This window comes from Astyanax mexicanus, chromosome 6 (assembly GCF_023375975.1).
Source record: "Astyanax mexicanus isolate ESR-SI-001 chromosome 6, AstMex3_surface, whole genome shotgun sequence".
Classification (NCBI taxonomy): Eukaryota; Metazoa; Chordata; class Actinopteri; order Characiformes; family Acestrorhamphidae; genus Astyanax; species Astyanax mexicanus.
This window is the reverse complement of record NC_064413.1, coordinates 9654395-9674653: the sequence shown is the minus strand read 5'-3', so window position 1 is coordinate 9674653 and position 20259 is coordinate 9654395. Positions and strand designations below refer to the sequence as shown.

Here is a 20259-nt window from a genome sequence, read left to right as displayed (position 1 = left end):
GTTGGGCTGGGGTGGATCTGAAGATCTCGTGAAGAATCTGGACCTGAATCTGGATTGGTGACAGCTTGGCTAATCTTGCCGTGTTGAGCTTCTCAGTAATGGCCACGAGGGAGTCTGAAGCCAGACTGGTTGGGATCCAGGAGCCGATTCTGGGTGGGAAAGTGAGTCAACAGACTGTAGACAGCACATTTAGGAATTTCTGAGAAGAGTAATGGAGAGATATTGTTTTATGACTGAACCGTAAAACCACAATTTGTTTGAAAACATAGGTTTGTCTTACATAAGATTAATCAACTACTTTGAATTAGTGACCACAAATATATTCAAATGGAGATTTAAATCTATTTCATTCACTTGAATTGAAAGAAGAATTGCTGTGCAAAGCCATTGCTATAACAAAAATACATAAATTAAATTAATTTACATCTAAAAAATGGAGGCAACAAATTGTCTCAATTTATTGAAATAAAGGAAATGTATCCAGGCCTATACTGCAGTGTAGATGGGATAACATTATGCAAACTGTTGTGTTAAATAAAGAGAGAAAAATGAGAATCGAGTAGTCAGGAATTCTTTGAAACTTAGTGAGGATGGATTGTGGGTTGTAGAGAAAAAAGAGCCAATATATTATTATCCCACCCTGCCTGGCAAAAAAAAGTTGCCACCAAAGAAAAAGGTCACACTCTAATATTTCATTGGACCACCTTTAGCTTTGATTGCAGCACAAATTCACTGTGGCATTAATTTTTCACCAAGATCTTGCAGCAGCATTGATGATGGTAGAGTCTGACCACTGCACAAAGCAGCTCTTCTCCATCCAGCACATCCCAAAGATTCTCAATGAGGTTAAGATCTGGACTCTGTGGTGAACTCTCTCAATCCATGTGTGAAAATGATGATCTCAATTGATCACAATTCCAGCCCCATGAATCCTGACATTGTTCATCTTGGAATATGATTGTGCCATCAGAGAAGAAAAAATCCATTGATGGAATAAGCTGGTCTATATTCAGTATATTCAGGTAGTCAGCTGACCTCATTCTTTCTACACATACTGTTGCTGAACCTAAACCTGCAGACCAACTGCAGCAACCCCACATCATTTTGGCCAGGCAGTGTTTTATTATTATTAGCAAAGTTTGGTCAAACAAACTAATGGCAACCAAACTGAAGACTTTCAAAAAGACATACAGTTATTTGAACAAACAAAAGACAAACAAAAAAGCACTCTCTTATAAAAAGACAATATTATTTTAGAGAAGATGGCAAAAGTACAAATATTCCAGTTAGTAAATGCTAGTACCTGCTCCTAATTGTATATAAAGTTGAAAAAAATAAAATAAAAGTGACAGTAAATGATTCTTTATTGAATGTAATCCTCCATCCAACTTTAATCCTGGAATCCTAACGTTTTAAGCCTAGGTTTAGGGTCAGACTTAAGTTTTAGATTAAGGTTTGGGTTAGGTTTTAGGGTTGAAATATGGTTGAGGTTAGGGCTAAGGGTAGGGTCATTTACAACTAATGGTAAAGTTGCATTTAATGAACATTTAGTTGAATGTAAGATGAATGTTATTTGAGCATCTATGACACATCTATAATGGACCATTCAAATAAAGTGATACTGCCAAATTTACTGAGCTACACGTAACGTCTCAGAGAGACATAGAGAGTTGTAGAGGGTCCTAATGGAGTCCTATGATAATCCATCCCATGCAGCATCAATATTCTCACACAGTTCCTACAGATTGTGTGGTAGGGGTGTATAGAGCGTTCAATAGCATCCAATAGCATGCCACACATGTTTAATCAGGGATAAGGCTTTAGACGCACCTGATCATGGCATAGTGTCTTCTAGTGTATTTAAGGCAAGCTCTTGAGACAGTAGCAGTATGTGGACGAGCATTGTCCTGTTGCAATAGTGCATCAGAATGTGTGTTTAATGTAGAGCCACTGGTTGCAGGACATCATTAACGTAACATTGAGCTGTAATGAAGACCAAATGTAATCTGGCATTAAATTAAATTACACCTCAACCAAATATAAGCAAGACCTGCTGAATTAGAAGGAAAACATGGCGACACCTCTGTTCCTTACTAGTGTTGCATAATGTGCCTTATGATCCGGTGCACCTTATGTATGAAAATAGACCAGAAAATAGACCTTTACTGATAGTGTGCCTTATAATCCAGTGCCCCGACACTGGCTGTCATTCTGTGTCACTCCATGACAGGCTGGGAAGAGTACCCACCAAGTTTCATTCCTGTCAGTTGAATCATTTTGGGTGCAACTATTTTTATGATCTTCATCTCTCTGTCTCTCTTTCTCTCTCTCTCTCTATCTCTGCAGCTGCAGTCTGTGTGTGTGTGTGTGAGGAGTGTTAGTGGGTGGACGCTGTGGCTGAAGTTTAGCAGGAGAATCCATCCTGCGCTTGTTGTTTTTGGCCGGGCCTGACGGACCCCTCCCCTAAACATCACCCCTCCTCCTGCATTCATCTACACACAGCTGCAGCACTTATTCTGACCCCAACTGACACACACACACACGCACGCACGCACGCACGCACACACACACACACACGCTGGGAGTCTAGTACTATTGGGTATATAATTCAATTTCAAATAGATCATTTTCCAAATAGATGTCTGAAATATTACTTATTTAAATTATATATGTGGATTGACCTTGTGTTCCTCCTCTTGGAGATCAAAGTTCCTGTAGACTGTGTTCCCTAGCGTATCTCCCCCCGATGTGGCGAATAAAGAGAGTATGAAAGCATGAACATCCTTATAGACTACAGTTAAACACTAATACATAAATACTTCTATAGTTACTGACAAAAAGTCCCCTACAAAACATTAAGGCCAATCCTGTTTATTTCCGCTGTAAACTGAAAACATTTTTTCTTCTTATTAAAAATTGTACTTTATGTGTACATTTTTAATGGTCAATTATTTTTACTATTTTATTCCTTAATATTTCAAATTTCTTATTAAATGTTTTACATTTTATTGATGCTGTAAATGCTCGGCAACATTGTAAATGAGGGCCACCCTCAATGTTTTCCCGACTGAAAATAAAGGTTGATTGATTGATTGATTTGGTTTTGACATTAAAAAATTTATATGAATGAGACATTATTGGAATATTACCCTGAACCTTGATCTGGACCTACTCTGTGTCCTTCCTTTGAACAGATGATTAGTCCGACTAGTCAGGTTCACAATACGAGTTTTTGAGTCATCAGTCATTGTGTTGTTCACACTACACAACTGGTTGTGTTATAATTGTGAGTCCTTCAGTTGTTTCAACATTTTACACTACATGACTGATCAGCAACACAAATTACACAATTTCTCACTGTGCACTCTAAAAAGTAATTCTGTGTTTTAGTCAGGAGAACTAATATTATTAAGTTGAGTGAACTTACCATCCAGCACAACTCAATACAATGAGTTTAGAGAACTTCAACCTGTAAACTTAAAAATGTTTGTTGAGCCAATGAAAAAATGTGATTTGAACCAACTGTTAGTCACTACCTGTGTCAATGCTCTTTCGATGTTGATGTCGATGTTGGTTCATGCAGCTTTCCTATAGGCTCCTGGTACCATATAATTGCATATTGGGTGTGGCCTCTCCCTTACTTACCATCTTTGTGTTGTCTGTTGCCCAAAGATACCTTATCCTGGGCATGCAGTAATTATAATATACATGTTGATTGGCAGGTCTCAGTGTTGTAGAGCTGTAAGAGCACATTAACTTTATTCTGGGTTTCTAGTGATCACAGTATGCTGACTTTGAGTTTACTTCTGTATTGCTCCATTATTGTACTGTCAGTATTGGCAGTTAAATAATTATATACTAAATATGTTGAGAATACCCATGGTTAACTTAAAATGATAAGTTATGTGAATATTACTAAAGTTTTTTTAACTTGAAAGTGTGTGTTAAAATAAAGATGAATTCTTAGTTTATTTGACTAAACAGATCATCTTTTAAAAATGACAAATTAAACACTTAACTCAGTGCATCAAGTTGAAACAATAAGTAATGAATATTTGAACAAATTATTTAACTTAACATCTTGAGTTGATACAAAGGTTTTTATCAAGTTGACTTTCTAAAATTAAAGAAATATTCAGAACATGTAGTTCATTATTATTTAACATTTTTGAAGTTTTTAGCTTTTAGCTCCATTTACCCCATTCATAGAGGACTCACTCGCCGGCTCCCTTTAGAGTTTAACAGTCATTTACTGATATAACGGGGGACAAAAAGTGGTCAGACTCTCCATAAACAGCACTGGGAATGCATTTTGCGTTTTGGACCCATGGTTCTCTTTTTAACCCATGTGTGGTGTTCTGGTCTGTGGGACCCGTTTTCATTTTTCATCAAATGATACTTAAAATATATTTTTTCTAACTCAATATCAAAACACATTTTCGATAAACACACAATGTACACCACCACCCCCCCCCCCCCATTTATATTACATACAGTATGTTTGGCCAAGGGCTAATAAACATTGCTTCATTTGTAAATTTGAAATTAAACTAATTTTCTACTCATATCTTGAGTTTAATTCATTTTCTTTTAAATTTTATTAAAAAACTAATAAAGAAAAGAGTAGCTCTTTTTGAAAGAAATGTAACATAAGAAAGGTAAAGGGCAAATATTAACCATGTAAGCTGTTTATATTGCTTGCAATTCAGGTGAAGTAAGCATGTGTAAAGCATTTTAATGTAAAATTGCTTAATTTTGCTGAATTAAATACAAGTAACAAAGTAAACGAGTAACAAAAATATGAACACCACACAAGGGTTAATTCCATTGGCTGTTGGTAACCGCTGCGGCTGACTCCCAGTCACTGACTGGGTCAGATATCTAGCTTTGCCGGGCATCTGTAAATCCGAGCTGAGCTGAATTTCTGTCAGCGATCAACAAAAAAAATGGTGTAGAATGAACCTGACATTTCTCTCCAGAGTTTATTTGAGCAGACTGAACTGGTTGTGTTTGGAGGTTCTGTAAGGGAATACTGTGATAATAAATGGAGTGAAAGGTACGATCAGAGAAATCTACTGAACTGGCCGGTTGATTTCCCAGTTTATATGAACTGGTCAGCAGCAGACGTTCTTTCCACAGCTCAGCTGATACTTAATAAAGCAAGTCCTGGAGCAAGTCCTTACTGATAGGCCCTGGCTCCAGCCCTGCAGTAGATCTGGCTGAGCGGCGGTGCTGAGGGAGCGGCCGTGAAATATTTGGCTCCTGAACTTCTCCTGACTCTTGAGTCACCACATGAATCATCATCGCAGCTCTGGCTGGAGAGGAAGAGCTGTTGTTGACTTGCTGCTCTGAGGCAGGGAGATCAGTCTGGGTGATGTGCAGAGTTCAGCGTATAGTGTTTATCCACAGTGCGCTGTGGGTTTTAAAACTGTACCTTAAAGATCTTTACAGATGAAGTGAGGATAATTCGCTGTAGGCTCCTGTGGATCTCCTCAGGTTCTGTGAGGGACAGAGGAACACTTGTTTATGAAGATAAATGACATCGCAAAGATTTGGGAATCCACTGGAACTGTAGAAATCCCTTTTGCACTGTCTGTTGATACTGCAGAGTAGTTTGGTCATTAATTCTGGTCCTGTTAGGTTAGGTTCCTATGGAACCCCATTCCCACCACTCTGTTTTGGTGTTAACCCTTCAAATGAACAAATCATAGTTTAATGATTTAGATCACCAGAGTCCACACCGAAGTTGATATGTTTACTACATTGTATTCTGTTCTGTATTTAGTCTGGTTAGTTTCAGGTTCACACTGCAGTTTAGTAAATGAGCGCAAAAAAAAAATAATTACTACATTCTTTCACCATCATCACATGGATTGCGTCCTTCTGCACTTCACACTGATTGGTTTGTGGAATGTTGTCATTAATTCAATGCAGGGGTGTAGCAGCAAATTTTGGGCCCTGTACACGCTCAATGTCAGTGGGCACCTATCCATGCTAGTACACGAGGAACGTGAGCTGGAACAAAAAAAAAATTAATGGGCCCCTCTCCCTACACTCCCTATTACTGCCTATTACTGCCTATTACTGCCTATTACTGTATCAGACTTTGCCAAAGCTTTTTGTCCCCTGGGGGCTGCCTTATTGTTGAGGTAGGGTTGTTTTGGGAGTAGAGAGAGAGAGCGCGCCTGCGAGCGAGGGAGTTTTTTTTTCTTGCTGAGGAGTTCTGATCAGGTGGAGTAAAGTGGAATATTTTGCACTCTTGTGTCGGTAAAGCTTACTGCGCTGTAAAGCACGTAAACCATAATGACAATAAACGTTCCGCCGCTTTAAATGAACGTGGTCAGAATTCTCTGTAGTTTATCGGTTTGGGTCCGGATTGGACAACGTCTGGGTCCGGACCCGGACCCGGACCCGGACCGCGGTCCGCCTATTAGTGACATCTGGTCTATGGGCTATAAAAACATGTCCATGAAGTTATTTACACAAAATCACTCTCAAATAAAGAGATCTTACCAGGTCCATTCTCACCAGTTTCAGTCCCTTTCAGAATGATCTGTTTAAGGGCTCTGTCACATTTATGCAAATAAGATGTTGCTAACCATGCCACATCTAAATGGTGAGTGTTTACCACAAGTTAGTGTTAGCTTGTGCTAAGTGGCAAAACATGAACAAGCTAATTTATGCTTAACTGTGAACTTATTTGAAAGTAGTTACATCTACTGACTTGTCACAGACAGTAGGTACAGATTCCTCCCTCAGACAAAGTCTACTGGCTAATCCTGCTGTGCACTGTCTGAGGTTGCATTCGTAGTATTTTAAGAAGACTTACTTTTATAATCCAGTTAAATCAGACTCAGGTATTCGTTCTCACCCAAAGGACTTGTATGATTTCTTCAGGCAGACTGGATTATAGTAATTACCCTCGGATTTGGACCAACATGATGACTGTGATCCAACCTTAACCCGACTATCAGCGGGACTTTTTAACTTGAACAGTTAGCCAGATAATTACTACAGCTATCAATACAGCTATCTGCTTCTGCTTCAGGTTAAACTGTACAGACACTAGACCAGTCCATGAGCATAGAGGTACCAGCATGTGATGATGAGTCCTGATGATGTCTCTCTTCATTGTTTTAATGACTTTAGTATTAATCTACAATGTAGAACAAATTAATGAAAAAAAGGCTAAATTTAAGGTTTGTGCAAACTTTTGACTGGTAGTGCACATGAAGGGTGAAGTTCTAAAAATGATAAAGATACTCAACATCAATCACTCATTCAAGAGGAAAACAACATTAAAGAAGAGAGCTCAGGAAGAAGACCCCGCCCCCTGGTGGAACAACAGGACAGATGTCCTAAGTCTGATGTACATTTGTCATGTCAGTGTCATCATCCGACCAGTACAGATCAAGGCATTAGAGTTTGTGTCACATGACCCTCTGATGTTATAGCTCTTCATTAGTATGGCTATGCTTTTTTTTTAATGGTTTAATGGTTCACCAGTAAAACCAGTGCTACCAAACTGTTCAATAGCATCACCAGTGTTACCAAAACTACTCAGCCAGTTTGAACGAGCAGTTGGTTCATGCTGGTCAGGCTGATAGACCCTCCAGTACATTAAGCTCAGGTGTGTTTTCACCTGGATGATCAGCTTTTACATCATCATGGATCAGCTTAAAACATCTGAAAAGTAATTGATTGTTTGTTTGTTTGGTTAATTGATTAAATGTTTGGTTTATTAATTAATTAATGCATTTGTGGTTGTTTGATAGATTGTTCGGTTCAGTTATTTGTTTATTGATTAATGCATTGATTCATTTTGATAAATTGATTGCCTAGATTACTGGTTTGTTTGATTCATTGATTGATTGGTTGTTGTAATGATTGCTTTATTGATTCATGCATTGAGTGGTTGACTAATTGATTAGTTTGGTGATTAAATGGTAATGGTTCATTGATTGAGTGTTTGGTTGATTAGTTCATAGACCTGGTGATTAATTTATAGTGAATGTGTGGATTAGTGATTAATTGGTGGTTGGTTGACTGAATTGTTGATTCATTGATTGGTTGATTGATGTAATAATAGGCTTCTTTAATAATGTTTTGATTGGTTTTATTTATTGGTTGGTACATTTAATAATTGACTGACTGTGTCATGCTTTGAGTGGTTGATTGATTAGTTGGGTGATTAAAGCCAGGCGGACACTGTGCGATTTTAGCCCGATTTTAGCACATTGTCAGCCTCTGATGCTGCCCGTCAATTATATAAAACTTAAAACATGCACAGAAATATAAAGCTTTATTTTATTATTCGTTTCTTTTCGCCAGGGCAAATTTATTAAAATTATAAATATGTTAATTTATTAATTAAAATCTCGTCCAGTGCTCCAGAATATTAGCCATGCAAAGCCAGCTTAGAGCAGCGCGTGGCATCTTGATAATTAATCAAGATAAATCAGACAAAATGCGCTGCGCCTCTCTCTCGCTCTCTTTCGCAGCGCGGAGCTGAATTCAGCGCGAGGCTACAGAAACTCAGTTCAGTTGAATAAAAGTAAGTAAGGGCCTGTAAGTACAAGCAAAGGACCTGTAAGTAAATATTGTCAAATATAAAGAATAGTTTGAGGTTTTGGTGAGCTGTTTTCATGATTTGAAACTGAAACTAACTGAAACTTTGATTAATCTGCAGAAAGCCTGGGTTATTTTAAACGAATTTTTAATGAGTTTATATTTTATATTTTTTATTTATTCATTTTAATTATTTTTCTTCTTTTATTAATCAAATCATTAAATATATATCTTCATAAGATATACATTTTTTACCTTTTATGTCAATTTTTATTAACTTTTTTTAAGGTCCTATTTTTCCTTTTTTACGTATATATTTTATTCGTCTATAAAAATGTCAGTTTTTATTTCTATTTTTTATATATTTTTTAAATCCCGTTTAAACTGTTAATGCTCAGCGGCACTGTAAATGAGAGTCCCTATCCAGTGTGAATAACCGATTGCTTGTTTAATATTCAGTGTTTCAAAACCAGTTTTTACATAAACAATAAACAGAATAAAAAATAAAATTATTTTATTTTATTTAAGCTGCTGGTGTTTCTTTCGCAGCCTGACGCGCAGTCATTTTTCTATGCGCTCTCCTTCTGTAAAACGGACAACCCGTAGAGTCCACGTCGCCTCAGCCACCTGCGAGTCCATGTACGTCTCTTCCGTGGACTTTCAGCGCACAACAGGGCACAAATGAGTAAAGCTAAGCGCTTTCTTTTGCAAGGCGTTGTGTTGAAGCGAGAGTTTGTACGCAAAAGAAAGCTCCGCCTACGGGCTGCGTTTAGACGTGCAGTGTAAGCTCCCCCGTCTCAGCAGGTCAGTCGGACCGTACAGTGTGAGCAGATGAATCGCAGGCGTTGTTCATACACGACAAACGATTCAAACGTGCAGTTTGAGCTCTCCAGAACGCATCCGATTAAAAAAAATCGCACAGTGTCCGCCTGGCTTAAGTAATTAGTTTATTAATTAATGTATTGATTGTTTGATTAATTGATTTGTTAGTAGACTGGATGGTTTATTGGTTGATTGAATGCTTATGTATAAGGGAGTGTTTGCTTTAGTGATTTGTTTATTGATTAATGTATTGATTCGTTTTTGATAAAATATATTTATTAGTTTACTTGGTTTAGTGACTGACTGGTGGATGGTTGACTGAATTATTGGTTTATTGATTGGTTACTGAATGGTTGGTTTAGTGATAGACTGATGGTTGCAAGGTTGACAGAATTATTGGTTTATTAATTGTTCGTCATTGATTGATTGGTTGATTTAAGGATTGATTTATTGAGTCATGCATTAAGTGGTTGATGAATTGATTAGTTTGGTGATTGGCTGAGTTGACTGGTTGCTTGTTTGACTAAATAATTGGTTTATTAATTGATGCAGTGTTTGATATCAATGATTGATTAAGTGATAATCTGCCTTTATCAAATAACCAATCATCCTGGGCAGGAGTATGAGAATTCACAGGACGGCTGTCGGGGTTTGGGGAGGAGTTCTGGGGAACATCTTAAGACTCCTTCTCCTTCTTCTCCTCTTTCTCAGTTTCCCAGCCAATCAGCGGACTGTCTGTGCTGAGCGCGTGCTGGGGGCTATAAAAGCTGCTGAAGTTTAGGCTGCAGTTCAGAACTTATGGAACTGTATGGCTCTGGTCTCCGGTGAGGAACTCTGGACTGGAGGTTGGGTCGGGTCGTGGTTGAGGTGCTGGAAGGGGCGCGTGCGCGGTTGTTTGTTTGGCTGTTTGTGGTGTAAATAAGTGAGAGATGCCTGAGGAGGACTCGTGCTCTCCGGGATCTCCGCGCGACAGCCTGAGCTTCAGTGACGGGGAGCCGCCGCACCCGCAGCAGCGCGAGCGCCCGGTGCGCAGGAAGCGCAGCGCGCGCAAGAGGCGCTGGAGCCGCGCGAGCGCCGAGGAGCCCGAGTTGAGCCCGGGCGCGCGGGGGAAGAGGGCGAGTCCGTTGTGTTCAGGTGGAGAAAGCCCCCCGCCGCTCGAGGAGCTGCACACACAGCGCGTGATGGCCAACGTGCGCGAGCGGCAGCGCACGCAGTCCCTAAACGAGGCGTTCGCGGCGCTGCGGAAAATCATCCCAACCCTCCCGTCCGACAAACTCAGCAAGATCCAGACCCTCAAACTCGCCTCGCGGTACATTCACTTCCTCTGCCACGTGCTGCAGAGCGATACGCCGGACGCCAAGGGCGCGAGCTGCAGCTACGTGGCGCACGAGCGCCTCAGCTACGCCTTCTCCGTGTGGAGGATGGAGGGCGCGTGGTCCATGTCCGCCTCGCACTGACCTGCAACAGGTAGGGTTCGACCCGGTTCCACTAAACACAGATCACCAACATCAGATCACCATCACCACAGATCACCAACATCAGATCACCATCACCACAGATCACCATCACCGCAGATCACCAACATCAGATCACCAACATCAGATCACAAACATCTGATTACCATCACCACAGATCACCAACATCAAATCACCAACACAGATCACCAACATCAGATCACCATCACCACAGATCACCAACATCAGATCACCAACGCCACAGATCACCAGCACCACAAATCACCATCACCACAGATCTCCATAACCAGCACCACAAATCACCATCACCACAAATCACCATCACCACAGATCACCATAACCAGCATCACAAATCACCATCCCCACAAATCACCAACAACACAGATCACCATAACCAGCACCACAGATCACCAACAACAAAGACCACCAATAACACAAATTACCAACACCACAGATCACCAGCATCACATATCAGCAACACAGGTCACCAACACAACAGATGATCAACACCACATATCACTAACACCACAAATCACCAACACCACAGATCACCAACACCACCAGATCACAAGCGTTTAGCTTCTACGGAACATTAGGGCATTTTTGTGGTGCACAGACTGTCTGGTTTAATTTATCTTTTGATGCAAAGAAAACAACTTGTAAATGTTTATTTTGATAGAACCACACTAACAGTGTGGATTAGTACACTCCTGGCTGTCTTGTGGACGTTTATCACATTTTAGAGATTACTTAGAATCTGCATCCACTCTACATCCACATATAATAATATAACATTTTTCTAGACTCTAGAGAACTGCAGGAGCTTAAAGGGTTCTCGGATGTCTAGATTTGAGATCTTATAACAGCCCCCAACTTTTAATAAACCTTTTAAAAATGGTTTTATATAGGACCAAAAACTTTGCAATAAAAATAACAAAATATGTCAAACTCATTTATATCTTCATTTAATATTTTAGTAAAGTATTTTAAAGAAAAAAATATAAATAATTTTACAGTATTATAGAACCTCTTTTGGTCATCTTATAAAATATTTGTTTATCATTATGCTATTTTTTAGTGTAGAAAAAGGCAAATATAGCACTGTTTAGATTCTACAGAACTGCAGAAGCTTCAAGACCAGCAATAATATTTGGGTGCACTAAAAACAGTTTTAATATCTTTAAAAATGTGTTCATGTGTACTGGTTCTAGATTACCTATCTTATAAAAGCTCCCAACATTTAATAGAACCTTTTAGAAAATTTTCAATATAGGGTCCTGTAAAGTATTCTGCTACTCTGTGCTCTCTGTTTTTACTAAGAAAAAATAGACGACTTTAAAAGAACTTACTATTCTTGTAATTCTTACTAATAGACATACTTTTAGTAAATAATTGTAGCCCAAAATGTATAAATCACTTGGTAATACTATATAACCACTTTTTTGGTTGAAAGTAGTCTGTTATGTTTTTAAAAAATCTGGAATCAAAAATGTAGTCCACCAAAAATGTAGTCCAAATGTAGTTTAACCTTTAAAATGGGTATATAATGGGTTTTGCTGTCAAAGTTATTGAATTAAAATTGAGTTATTATTCTGTGTTCAGTTCACTTTTTGTATTGTCAGATTTTTCAGTTATTGAGTAAAATGTTGAGTAAAGGCAGTGGCTGTGATTCTAGACTGAACTAAAAATGCTTTTTTTTTTTTTTGTTATTATAATCTTTCAAACGTGGTTCTGCTGTATACAGTACTGTTGTTGTACAGTGTTGTGTATATATATATATTAGGGGTGGGAATCGATTACTATCTCACGATTCGATTCGATTCCGATTTTGGGGGCCACGATTCGATTCAAAATCGATTTTTGATTCAAAACGATTTGAATTATAAAAATTTCTGCTTCTGGCTTATGAATCTTATTGAAAAAAAAACCCTCCATAATATACACTGGTCCTGGAGCAAGTAATGTGTTACAAAAACAATAAAATGTGCAGGAATGTGGGTCCTCAGTGACAGAGGAATCACTGGGATATCACAATGACGTTAATGAACAATAAATAAATAATAAATAACACTGCTTTATTACCAGGCTACTAGCGGTGGTGTGTAGGTGACGCTGCTGGGCTGATGTGATGATAGCAGTGGAGCGCTAAAGTTCAGGAGCAGCTGCTGATTAACTAGTTAATTTAAGGTCGTTGTATTTCTTCAGAAAGGGGGCAGGAGGTGGAGAAATTAATTCATATTGTCCATTCCTTAATTCCTCTGTGATGAGGAGCTGAAATTAGCTCTGATTAGCTTATTGTTATTTTTCCGTTCCGCCTTAAATGCTGCAGCCCGCAGCCACCTGTAGCGTTATTTAAGGTGGAACTGGAAAGTTAGCTTGTTAGCTAGCTAACAGTTACTGAAACTAACTACTAGCGATCTTTTTTATGCTTGTTATGAAGCATTCTGCCATAAAACATTAAAACTACACGTTAATCTAAGGTAATATAGTGCTTGTTCTGCCATCTTACCGGTGATTCTCAAACACCTACTACGCTCTGTGTGGGTCTGGAAGACCTCGGTTTGAAGGGACAAGCGGGTTGCCAGGTCCAACAAAAATACCCAGCCCAAAATCAGTCCAAAACCCGCCCCTCAGAATCGATTTTGGGACATTTTAAATCGATTCTGAATCGTAGTAAATGAGAATCAAGATTCTTATGTGAATCGATTTTTTGGCACACCTCTAATATATATATATATATCATACTTCTTGGCATGCTCTCCATCAGTCTTTCACACTGCTTTTGGGTGAACTTATGCCACTCCCGGTGCAAAAATTTAAGCAGTTCAGCTCTTCCTGTAACAATAATAGCAATATCGATTTATTGTACAGTAAATGAACATGACCTCAAAAATATTTGTAATAATAATCGTGATATCGTCTATATTGTATTTATTTGTATGTTTGTGCACATATATAAGAGTGAACAGTATTGTAGCCAATCATGTTTTAATAACTGGGACTCCATACCCACAGTGTAGACTGCAGTAGGTGAAGAAATATGTACTGTATATAATTCCCAAACTGATTATAATAAATGATTAATAATTTTTTTTTTGTCTTTTAAAAGGTGCATCATTGCTTTTTTTAAGCTATGCTCTTATTATGTCAGTGACATTATATTATATAAGTCTTAAAATGACAAAAAAAACTGTGTATCGCAATAATTTCTAGGATGATATATCGTCTACAAAAATTCTTATCAGCTTTGTTTGATGTCTTGTGTTCATCCATCTTTCTCTTGATTATATTCCAGAGGTTTTCTCACCAATAGGGTTCAGGTCTGGAGATTGGGCTGGCTATTGTCAGGGTCTTGTCCTGCTTACATTTTCTGTAAAATCGTTCTCTAAATGACAATATTTGTACTGAAACGTATTTCTATAAATAGTAAAATAAGAGAAACTAATCATTTTAAAGTAGAATAACTGGTTACAAAACTACATTACTTTTTGAAATAATTTTCAGGTGGAAATGTATGCTATTAATTCACTGTCTAATACAGCAGATTTTTTATATAATTCTGACTAATTGTCCTCACCCTCGTTTCTGCTCCTGTTTCATAGATGACACTGTCTTTGCGTGGCGAGGCAAACCTGGATCAAACGTGAGGCAAAAAGACACCAAATCCAATGCTGGATACGTTAATTCCTGCATCATCCTGGGGGAATTTTACCTGGATTCTTCTTCATCTGGAGAAAGGCCATGGACCATGAGCTCTCCGCCTGCCCCGCCCACAGTGCTGGCAGTGTTTTAGGGTCTCTGGGACAGTTTAAGGGTCCTTGGTTGTGTATAGGGATGAACTAGACATTGGGACTGTTGGATTGTTGTGTAAGGGGGCCCCTGGAAGTGTGTGTGTAAGGGCCCCTGGGAGAGAGTGTGAGGGACTGTAGAAGAGTGAAAGGATACTTGGTTGTGTACTGGGATGAACTGGACATTTCGACTGATGGATGGTTGTGTAAAAGCCCCTGGGAGAGATTGTAAGGGCCCGTGGTGGTGAACAGAGATACATACAGACTGGACATTGGGACCACTGAGAGAACTGTTGGTCTCCTCCAGCTGTTGAGTGTACCTGTACAGGTATAAATAAACCGCTCACAGTGACCATCATAATGCAACCAGGCAGCTTTAAAATCAGCATAGTGCTAGCTTAGCATACTGCTTACAATGGCTAATACAAGCAATCTTCTAGTAATAACACTATGAACATTAATGAATGAGTTAAACGTCTGGGATTATAGGCTGACCAGCTAATATGGGAATATTTTCACAGTTTCTAGCTAATTTATGCTGTGTTCAATTTACCTGCAACTAGGGAATTTGAACTGGAACGCTCCTACAGGTTGTTTTTTTATGCTAGAAAGGTCTGTAGAGGTTTGCAAACAGGGATGCCAACAACAGTAGGTAATGTCAGTCCTAGCTCAGACATCTAAGGTATTAGATAGCAATAGCTAGGTTTATTATACCCATAATTTGGTTATTTAGGTATCATTTTGGATCATAATTGGGAGATTGTGTTAATCAGACAAGATACTTAAATAGAGTGCAGTAATGTGATGTGCTGATTTGCAGAGCATTATTTTGTGGATACTTATTTTGTGTTCAAGTGGTGACAGAAACTGAGAAATACCATTTGTACCACTTGTAAATTGCTCATAAATAACCAAAGAAGAGGGAAACTCAGGTAAATGCGACATACAGTATACTGTAACTTTTTGTCTATTCCATAATTCAGTTTTTAATAATTTATTTCGATTTCAATCAATTTTTATTTTTTTGGGAATATATTTTTATTGTTTTTTCCTTTTTTCCAAAGAAACAGGTACATACAGGCACACAACTACAACACTATAAACAACACAACACAGAACACACCCCTCCATCAAGAGTAAAAAAAATAAAAAATAAAAATAAATAAAATATCCGTAGAATATTTATAGCAGACATCCACATATCTCCACATACAAATTAACACACAAGCACTCAAGCACCATTACATAATACTATGTAACAAATACCCATTCATCAGTTTATTTCAGGAAAGCTTATCTTGATTTCAATCCATTTTTATAACATTGTAACACTGTGATTGATATTTCACAGTGTTTTTTTGACAACTTAACTATGTCATTGTTTGGGTATATCCTACAGATCCCCATACTTAGTGGGCAGATCTTCTGACAAACATCTGAATGAAGTGAACTTATATTTAATGCTTAAATGTCTGATAAATGCAGCCTTCTAATGGGCACTTAAATTAGTATAGTAGCATTTGTCAGCCAAAAAAGCTTTAATTCAGGTAATTCATCCATATACAGTACCAGTCAAAATGTATACTAAAATCATCCAAACTATAAAGTGCAGTCACAAAGACCATTAAAACTTTATGATGAAACTGGCTCTCATTAGGACAGACCAGGAAAGGAAGAGCAAGAGTTGCCTCTGTTGCAACAGCACCACAGATACGAGACCTAAATGCTTCATTTTGGTTTGTTTGACACTTTTAAGTTACTACATGATTTCTTATGTGCTCCTTCATAGTCTGGATCACTTCAGTATTTACTGACTCTTGTACAATATGACTGGTATTGGGTACCACCATAATAACCACTAAAATAAATAAAATAAAATAAACAACTAATATAAATACCACTAAAATAAGACTACCTTTATAATGGGTTTATAAATGGTTTACAATTAGTTTATTAATGATTACTAATTAGGTTGTAAATGCCCTAAACATCATTGATAATCAGTAAAAAGAGCAACAATATAAATGACTGTGGGTTCACTATTTGGCAAGCAACAGGTCTTTGTTGCCCTTTTTTACGTATGTGTTATAACTGATTATTAATGATTTTTAAGGCATTTACAACCTAATAAATAACCATTAATAAACTAATTGTAAACCATTTATAAACCCTTTGTAAAAAAAAAGTGGTACCCTGGTATTGTAGCTAATTATTAGTTATCTCTGAGTGAAGTACTTTACTGGTGGGCTAGTGTTATAGTAAGCTAATTAGTCAGCTATAAAGCTTCAGGTTAGCTACATACGTCACTTAACGAGTCTGCTAACTTAGCTAATAATCAGTTAGCTAAATATTCTTGATGTTAGCGTGATAATGGGCATCTTTTGGATACTTGTGTAGTTTCCATTCGAGCTCAGATGTCAGAATTTCCTAGTTCTAAGATGGCTGCTCTGCACAACAACAGTAGTAAAACAGTAATACTATACAGTTTATTATCACTTCTGTATATCTATTATTGTCTTATTAACTCAGTCCTGTGCACAGTTCAGCCGTTATCAACTGATATTGCTGGAAATGCTAACCTGGGACAATGCTAACAATGCTAACTGATACCTGAATAGCTGGAACGCAGTCAACTTGTGGTGTGATGTCACTCCCAGCTCTGATATCCATCATCTGAGGTAAATGGAGCACAGCATAAATGACTTAGCTAGTTAGCTTAGTTGGCTAAGCTAACTCTGTTAGCTTTGGTGATGTTCAATAAATGTTTGTTTATCATCTAGCTGAACTAACTGATCTGTAAAGCTGCCTGCTAGCGAGCTTATTGGTCACTTTATCCCAGTATAAACGAGGTGTGGGACCGGAGAGTGTAGACTGAATGGACGGATGAAATCTGGGACCAGTTTGTGATCTGATCCCAGTTCATCTCTTTGGTGTGTGTTTGCTTGATTGAATGGACTGGCCTGTTCCTCCAGGTTCTGGATGAAGATTTGAATGGTACTGAAGTTGAACCTGTGTGATTTCAGATGATTATTTATTTTTAATGATGAGAGCTGAAGAGTTCCTGTGCTGAAGTACATCGCTATTTTTGTAAATAAATGTGTAATTCTTTAATAAAGTTGACTTTTTAAAGAAATTCCTCTTGTAGAAATTGACTCATATTAACTTTTCATGAATATTCTCATATTCAGTTATTTCTTTTTATTAAATTGTAAGATTTTTTTTTCTAACCCATCCTGGATTTTTTAATATAAAATATTTAAACATTCCAACTTAGTTGGATCTGATTCTGTCATTCATTGATCAGAAAAAAAATGTTTTGGTTTTTCTGGATTTGTCTGAATTATATATGGCACAAAGGTGTCAGCACAGTTATGTCACAATGGTACAAATACCCAAGTAAGACCCAACCATCGACATGGGGAACCACAGCAACCAACAGGATACCACACACAGTAAATTAGATTTAAAGCAGCAGCAGTTTTTCTCTTTTGAATTTAAAGTAGGAAAAAACATTGTTAATAATGGTATCAGTGCCCTAGCACAACCATCCCTGCATCATCTAATATATATTAATTCTGAAAACTAGAACTAAAACTAGAAGATCTAGATTTATTTTTATTAAATTGTATTTGTAGAATTCTAGATTCTAGAATTTCCCCTCTGGGATCAATAAAGTATCTATCTATCTATCTAGTATTTTTTTATGTTTTGGCAGCAAATGAGCAAAACAATACAAAAACACAGAATGAGTTTGGCTTCACCTTGCCCTGTATTTAGCTCCACCCATCTTCCCATCAACTCCTATCAGCTTCCCTGTCCCTGCTAACAGAAGAGTCCCCACAGCATGATGCAGCCACCACCATGTTTCACAGTGGAGAGGGTGTGTTTAGGGTGATACATCATACATCACAATTTATTATATATATATATCGATTCTTGCCAGTCTTCAATAAAGGCCAAATTTGGAGAGTATATGGCTAATAGATTATCCCACCTGACTGTGAATCCCTGCAGCTCCTCCAGAGTGACAATGGGCCTCTTAGCTGCTTCTTTAATCAGTGCTGTCCTTGTCTAGGCTGCAGTTTAGGTGGACGGTCATGTTTTGGTAGATCTGCAGTTATGCTGTAGTCCTTCCTTTTTTTGATGATGGATTGAACAGTGTTTTGTTAGATGTCCAAAGCTTGGCATATTTTTCTAACCTAATCCTGCTTTAAACTTCTCTACAACTTTATCTCTGACCTGTCTGGTGAGTTTCTTGGTCTTCTCTAAAAAACACCGAGGCTTTCACAGAACAGCTGTATTTATATTGAGACTAAATTACACACAGCTGGACTCTTAAGGCAACTGGTCAAACTGGATTTTATTTAGGGTTTTAGGAGTAAAGGCAGTGGAATATAAATGCACGGAGTGGAACCCATTCTGAAAAACTACTGTATGACCTCAGTTTAGGGTGTTAGCAACATTCTTAGAGTCTTTGTGGAGAGCAACAATTTTGTTCCTCAGAGAGTTCTTTGCCATGAGGTGCCATGTTAAATATCCAGTGACCAGTATGAGCGAATTTTACTCAAAACACCAAATTTTACAACCTTTACATCCCCATTCACACCTGAAAATTGTAACAATAATGAGTCACATGACACCGGAAAAGAGAAAGTGGCTAATTTTGCACAATTTGGCCATTTTCATTTATACTGAGACTAAATTACACACAGCTGAACTCTTAAGGCTTTAGGGTTTTAGGAGTAAAGGCAGTTGAATATAAATGCACGGCACACAATTCTTTTGATTTTCAAATATTTTTTGAGCCATTTTTAAAAACATTTTAAGATGTAGTAGTATAACACACATACTGCAGCCTACAGGGGATACACAATGATGTCACACACAGGAAATGGACGGAGAGACTTGGCACTTCTCGCTGAGGATTGGCGAGCAGTCTGCAGGTTCGGCAGCAGCCCTGTGAAAATAAACAGCCAATCAGAACACAGCGGGGGAAGTACACACAGCCATTGTAGAATTTCATGGATAATAAAAAAAAGTGTTTCACAAGCCTCTGCTGTTTATTTGATCAGTCCGGCCGTCCAGAAATAGCCCGATGTGTAAACACTCAGCCCAGTCTGAGCCAAGAAACCAGTACAGAACTGCTGCTGGAGTTTACTCATGTTTACTGGAACTCCAGAGAGGAAGAGGAGGAGGAGCTGATCAGTAAACCAGCAGCAGGAGAACCGCCCACACAGAAACACGATACATACGATATAGATACACTATATTGTCAAAGGTATTCACTCACCCATCTAAATCATTGCATTTACAGTAGGTGTTTCAATCACTTCCATGACCACAGGTTTATAAAAGCAGCATCTAGTCCTGCAGGCTTTTATAAACATTAGTGAAAGAATGGGTCTCTTTAGGAGCTTGGTGAACTCCAGCACTGTGGTACAGTGATAGGAGGCAGCACATGTAAAACAAGTCCAGTCGTGAAATTACCTCACTACTAAATATTCCACAGTCAACTGTCAGTGATATTATAACACAGTGGAAGAGACTGGGAACCACAACTGGATGCCAGGACCTCCTCCTCAGACCACTACAGACCCCCAAACTTC

General features: G+C 38.2%; 1 protein-coding gene across 1 annotated transcript; it reads left to right on the top strand.

The window, feature by feature from the left end:
• The first annotated feature begins 10126 nt into the window (after positions 1-10126).
• On the top strand, positions 10127-17780 carry twist1b (twist family bHLH transcription factor 1b). The gene is made up of 2 exons (XM_007237419.4): positions 10127-10857; positions 14468-17780. Exon 1 carries the CDS (start codon positions 10320-10322, stop codon positions 10845-10847), a length of 528 nt encoding a protein of 175 aa, XP_007237481.2. The 5' UTR covers positions 10127-10319; the 3' UTR covers positions 10848-10857; positions 14468-17780.
• The last annotated feature ends 2479 nt before the right edge of the window (positions 17781-20259 follow it).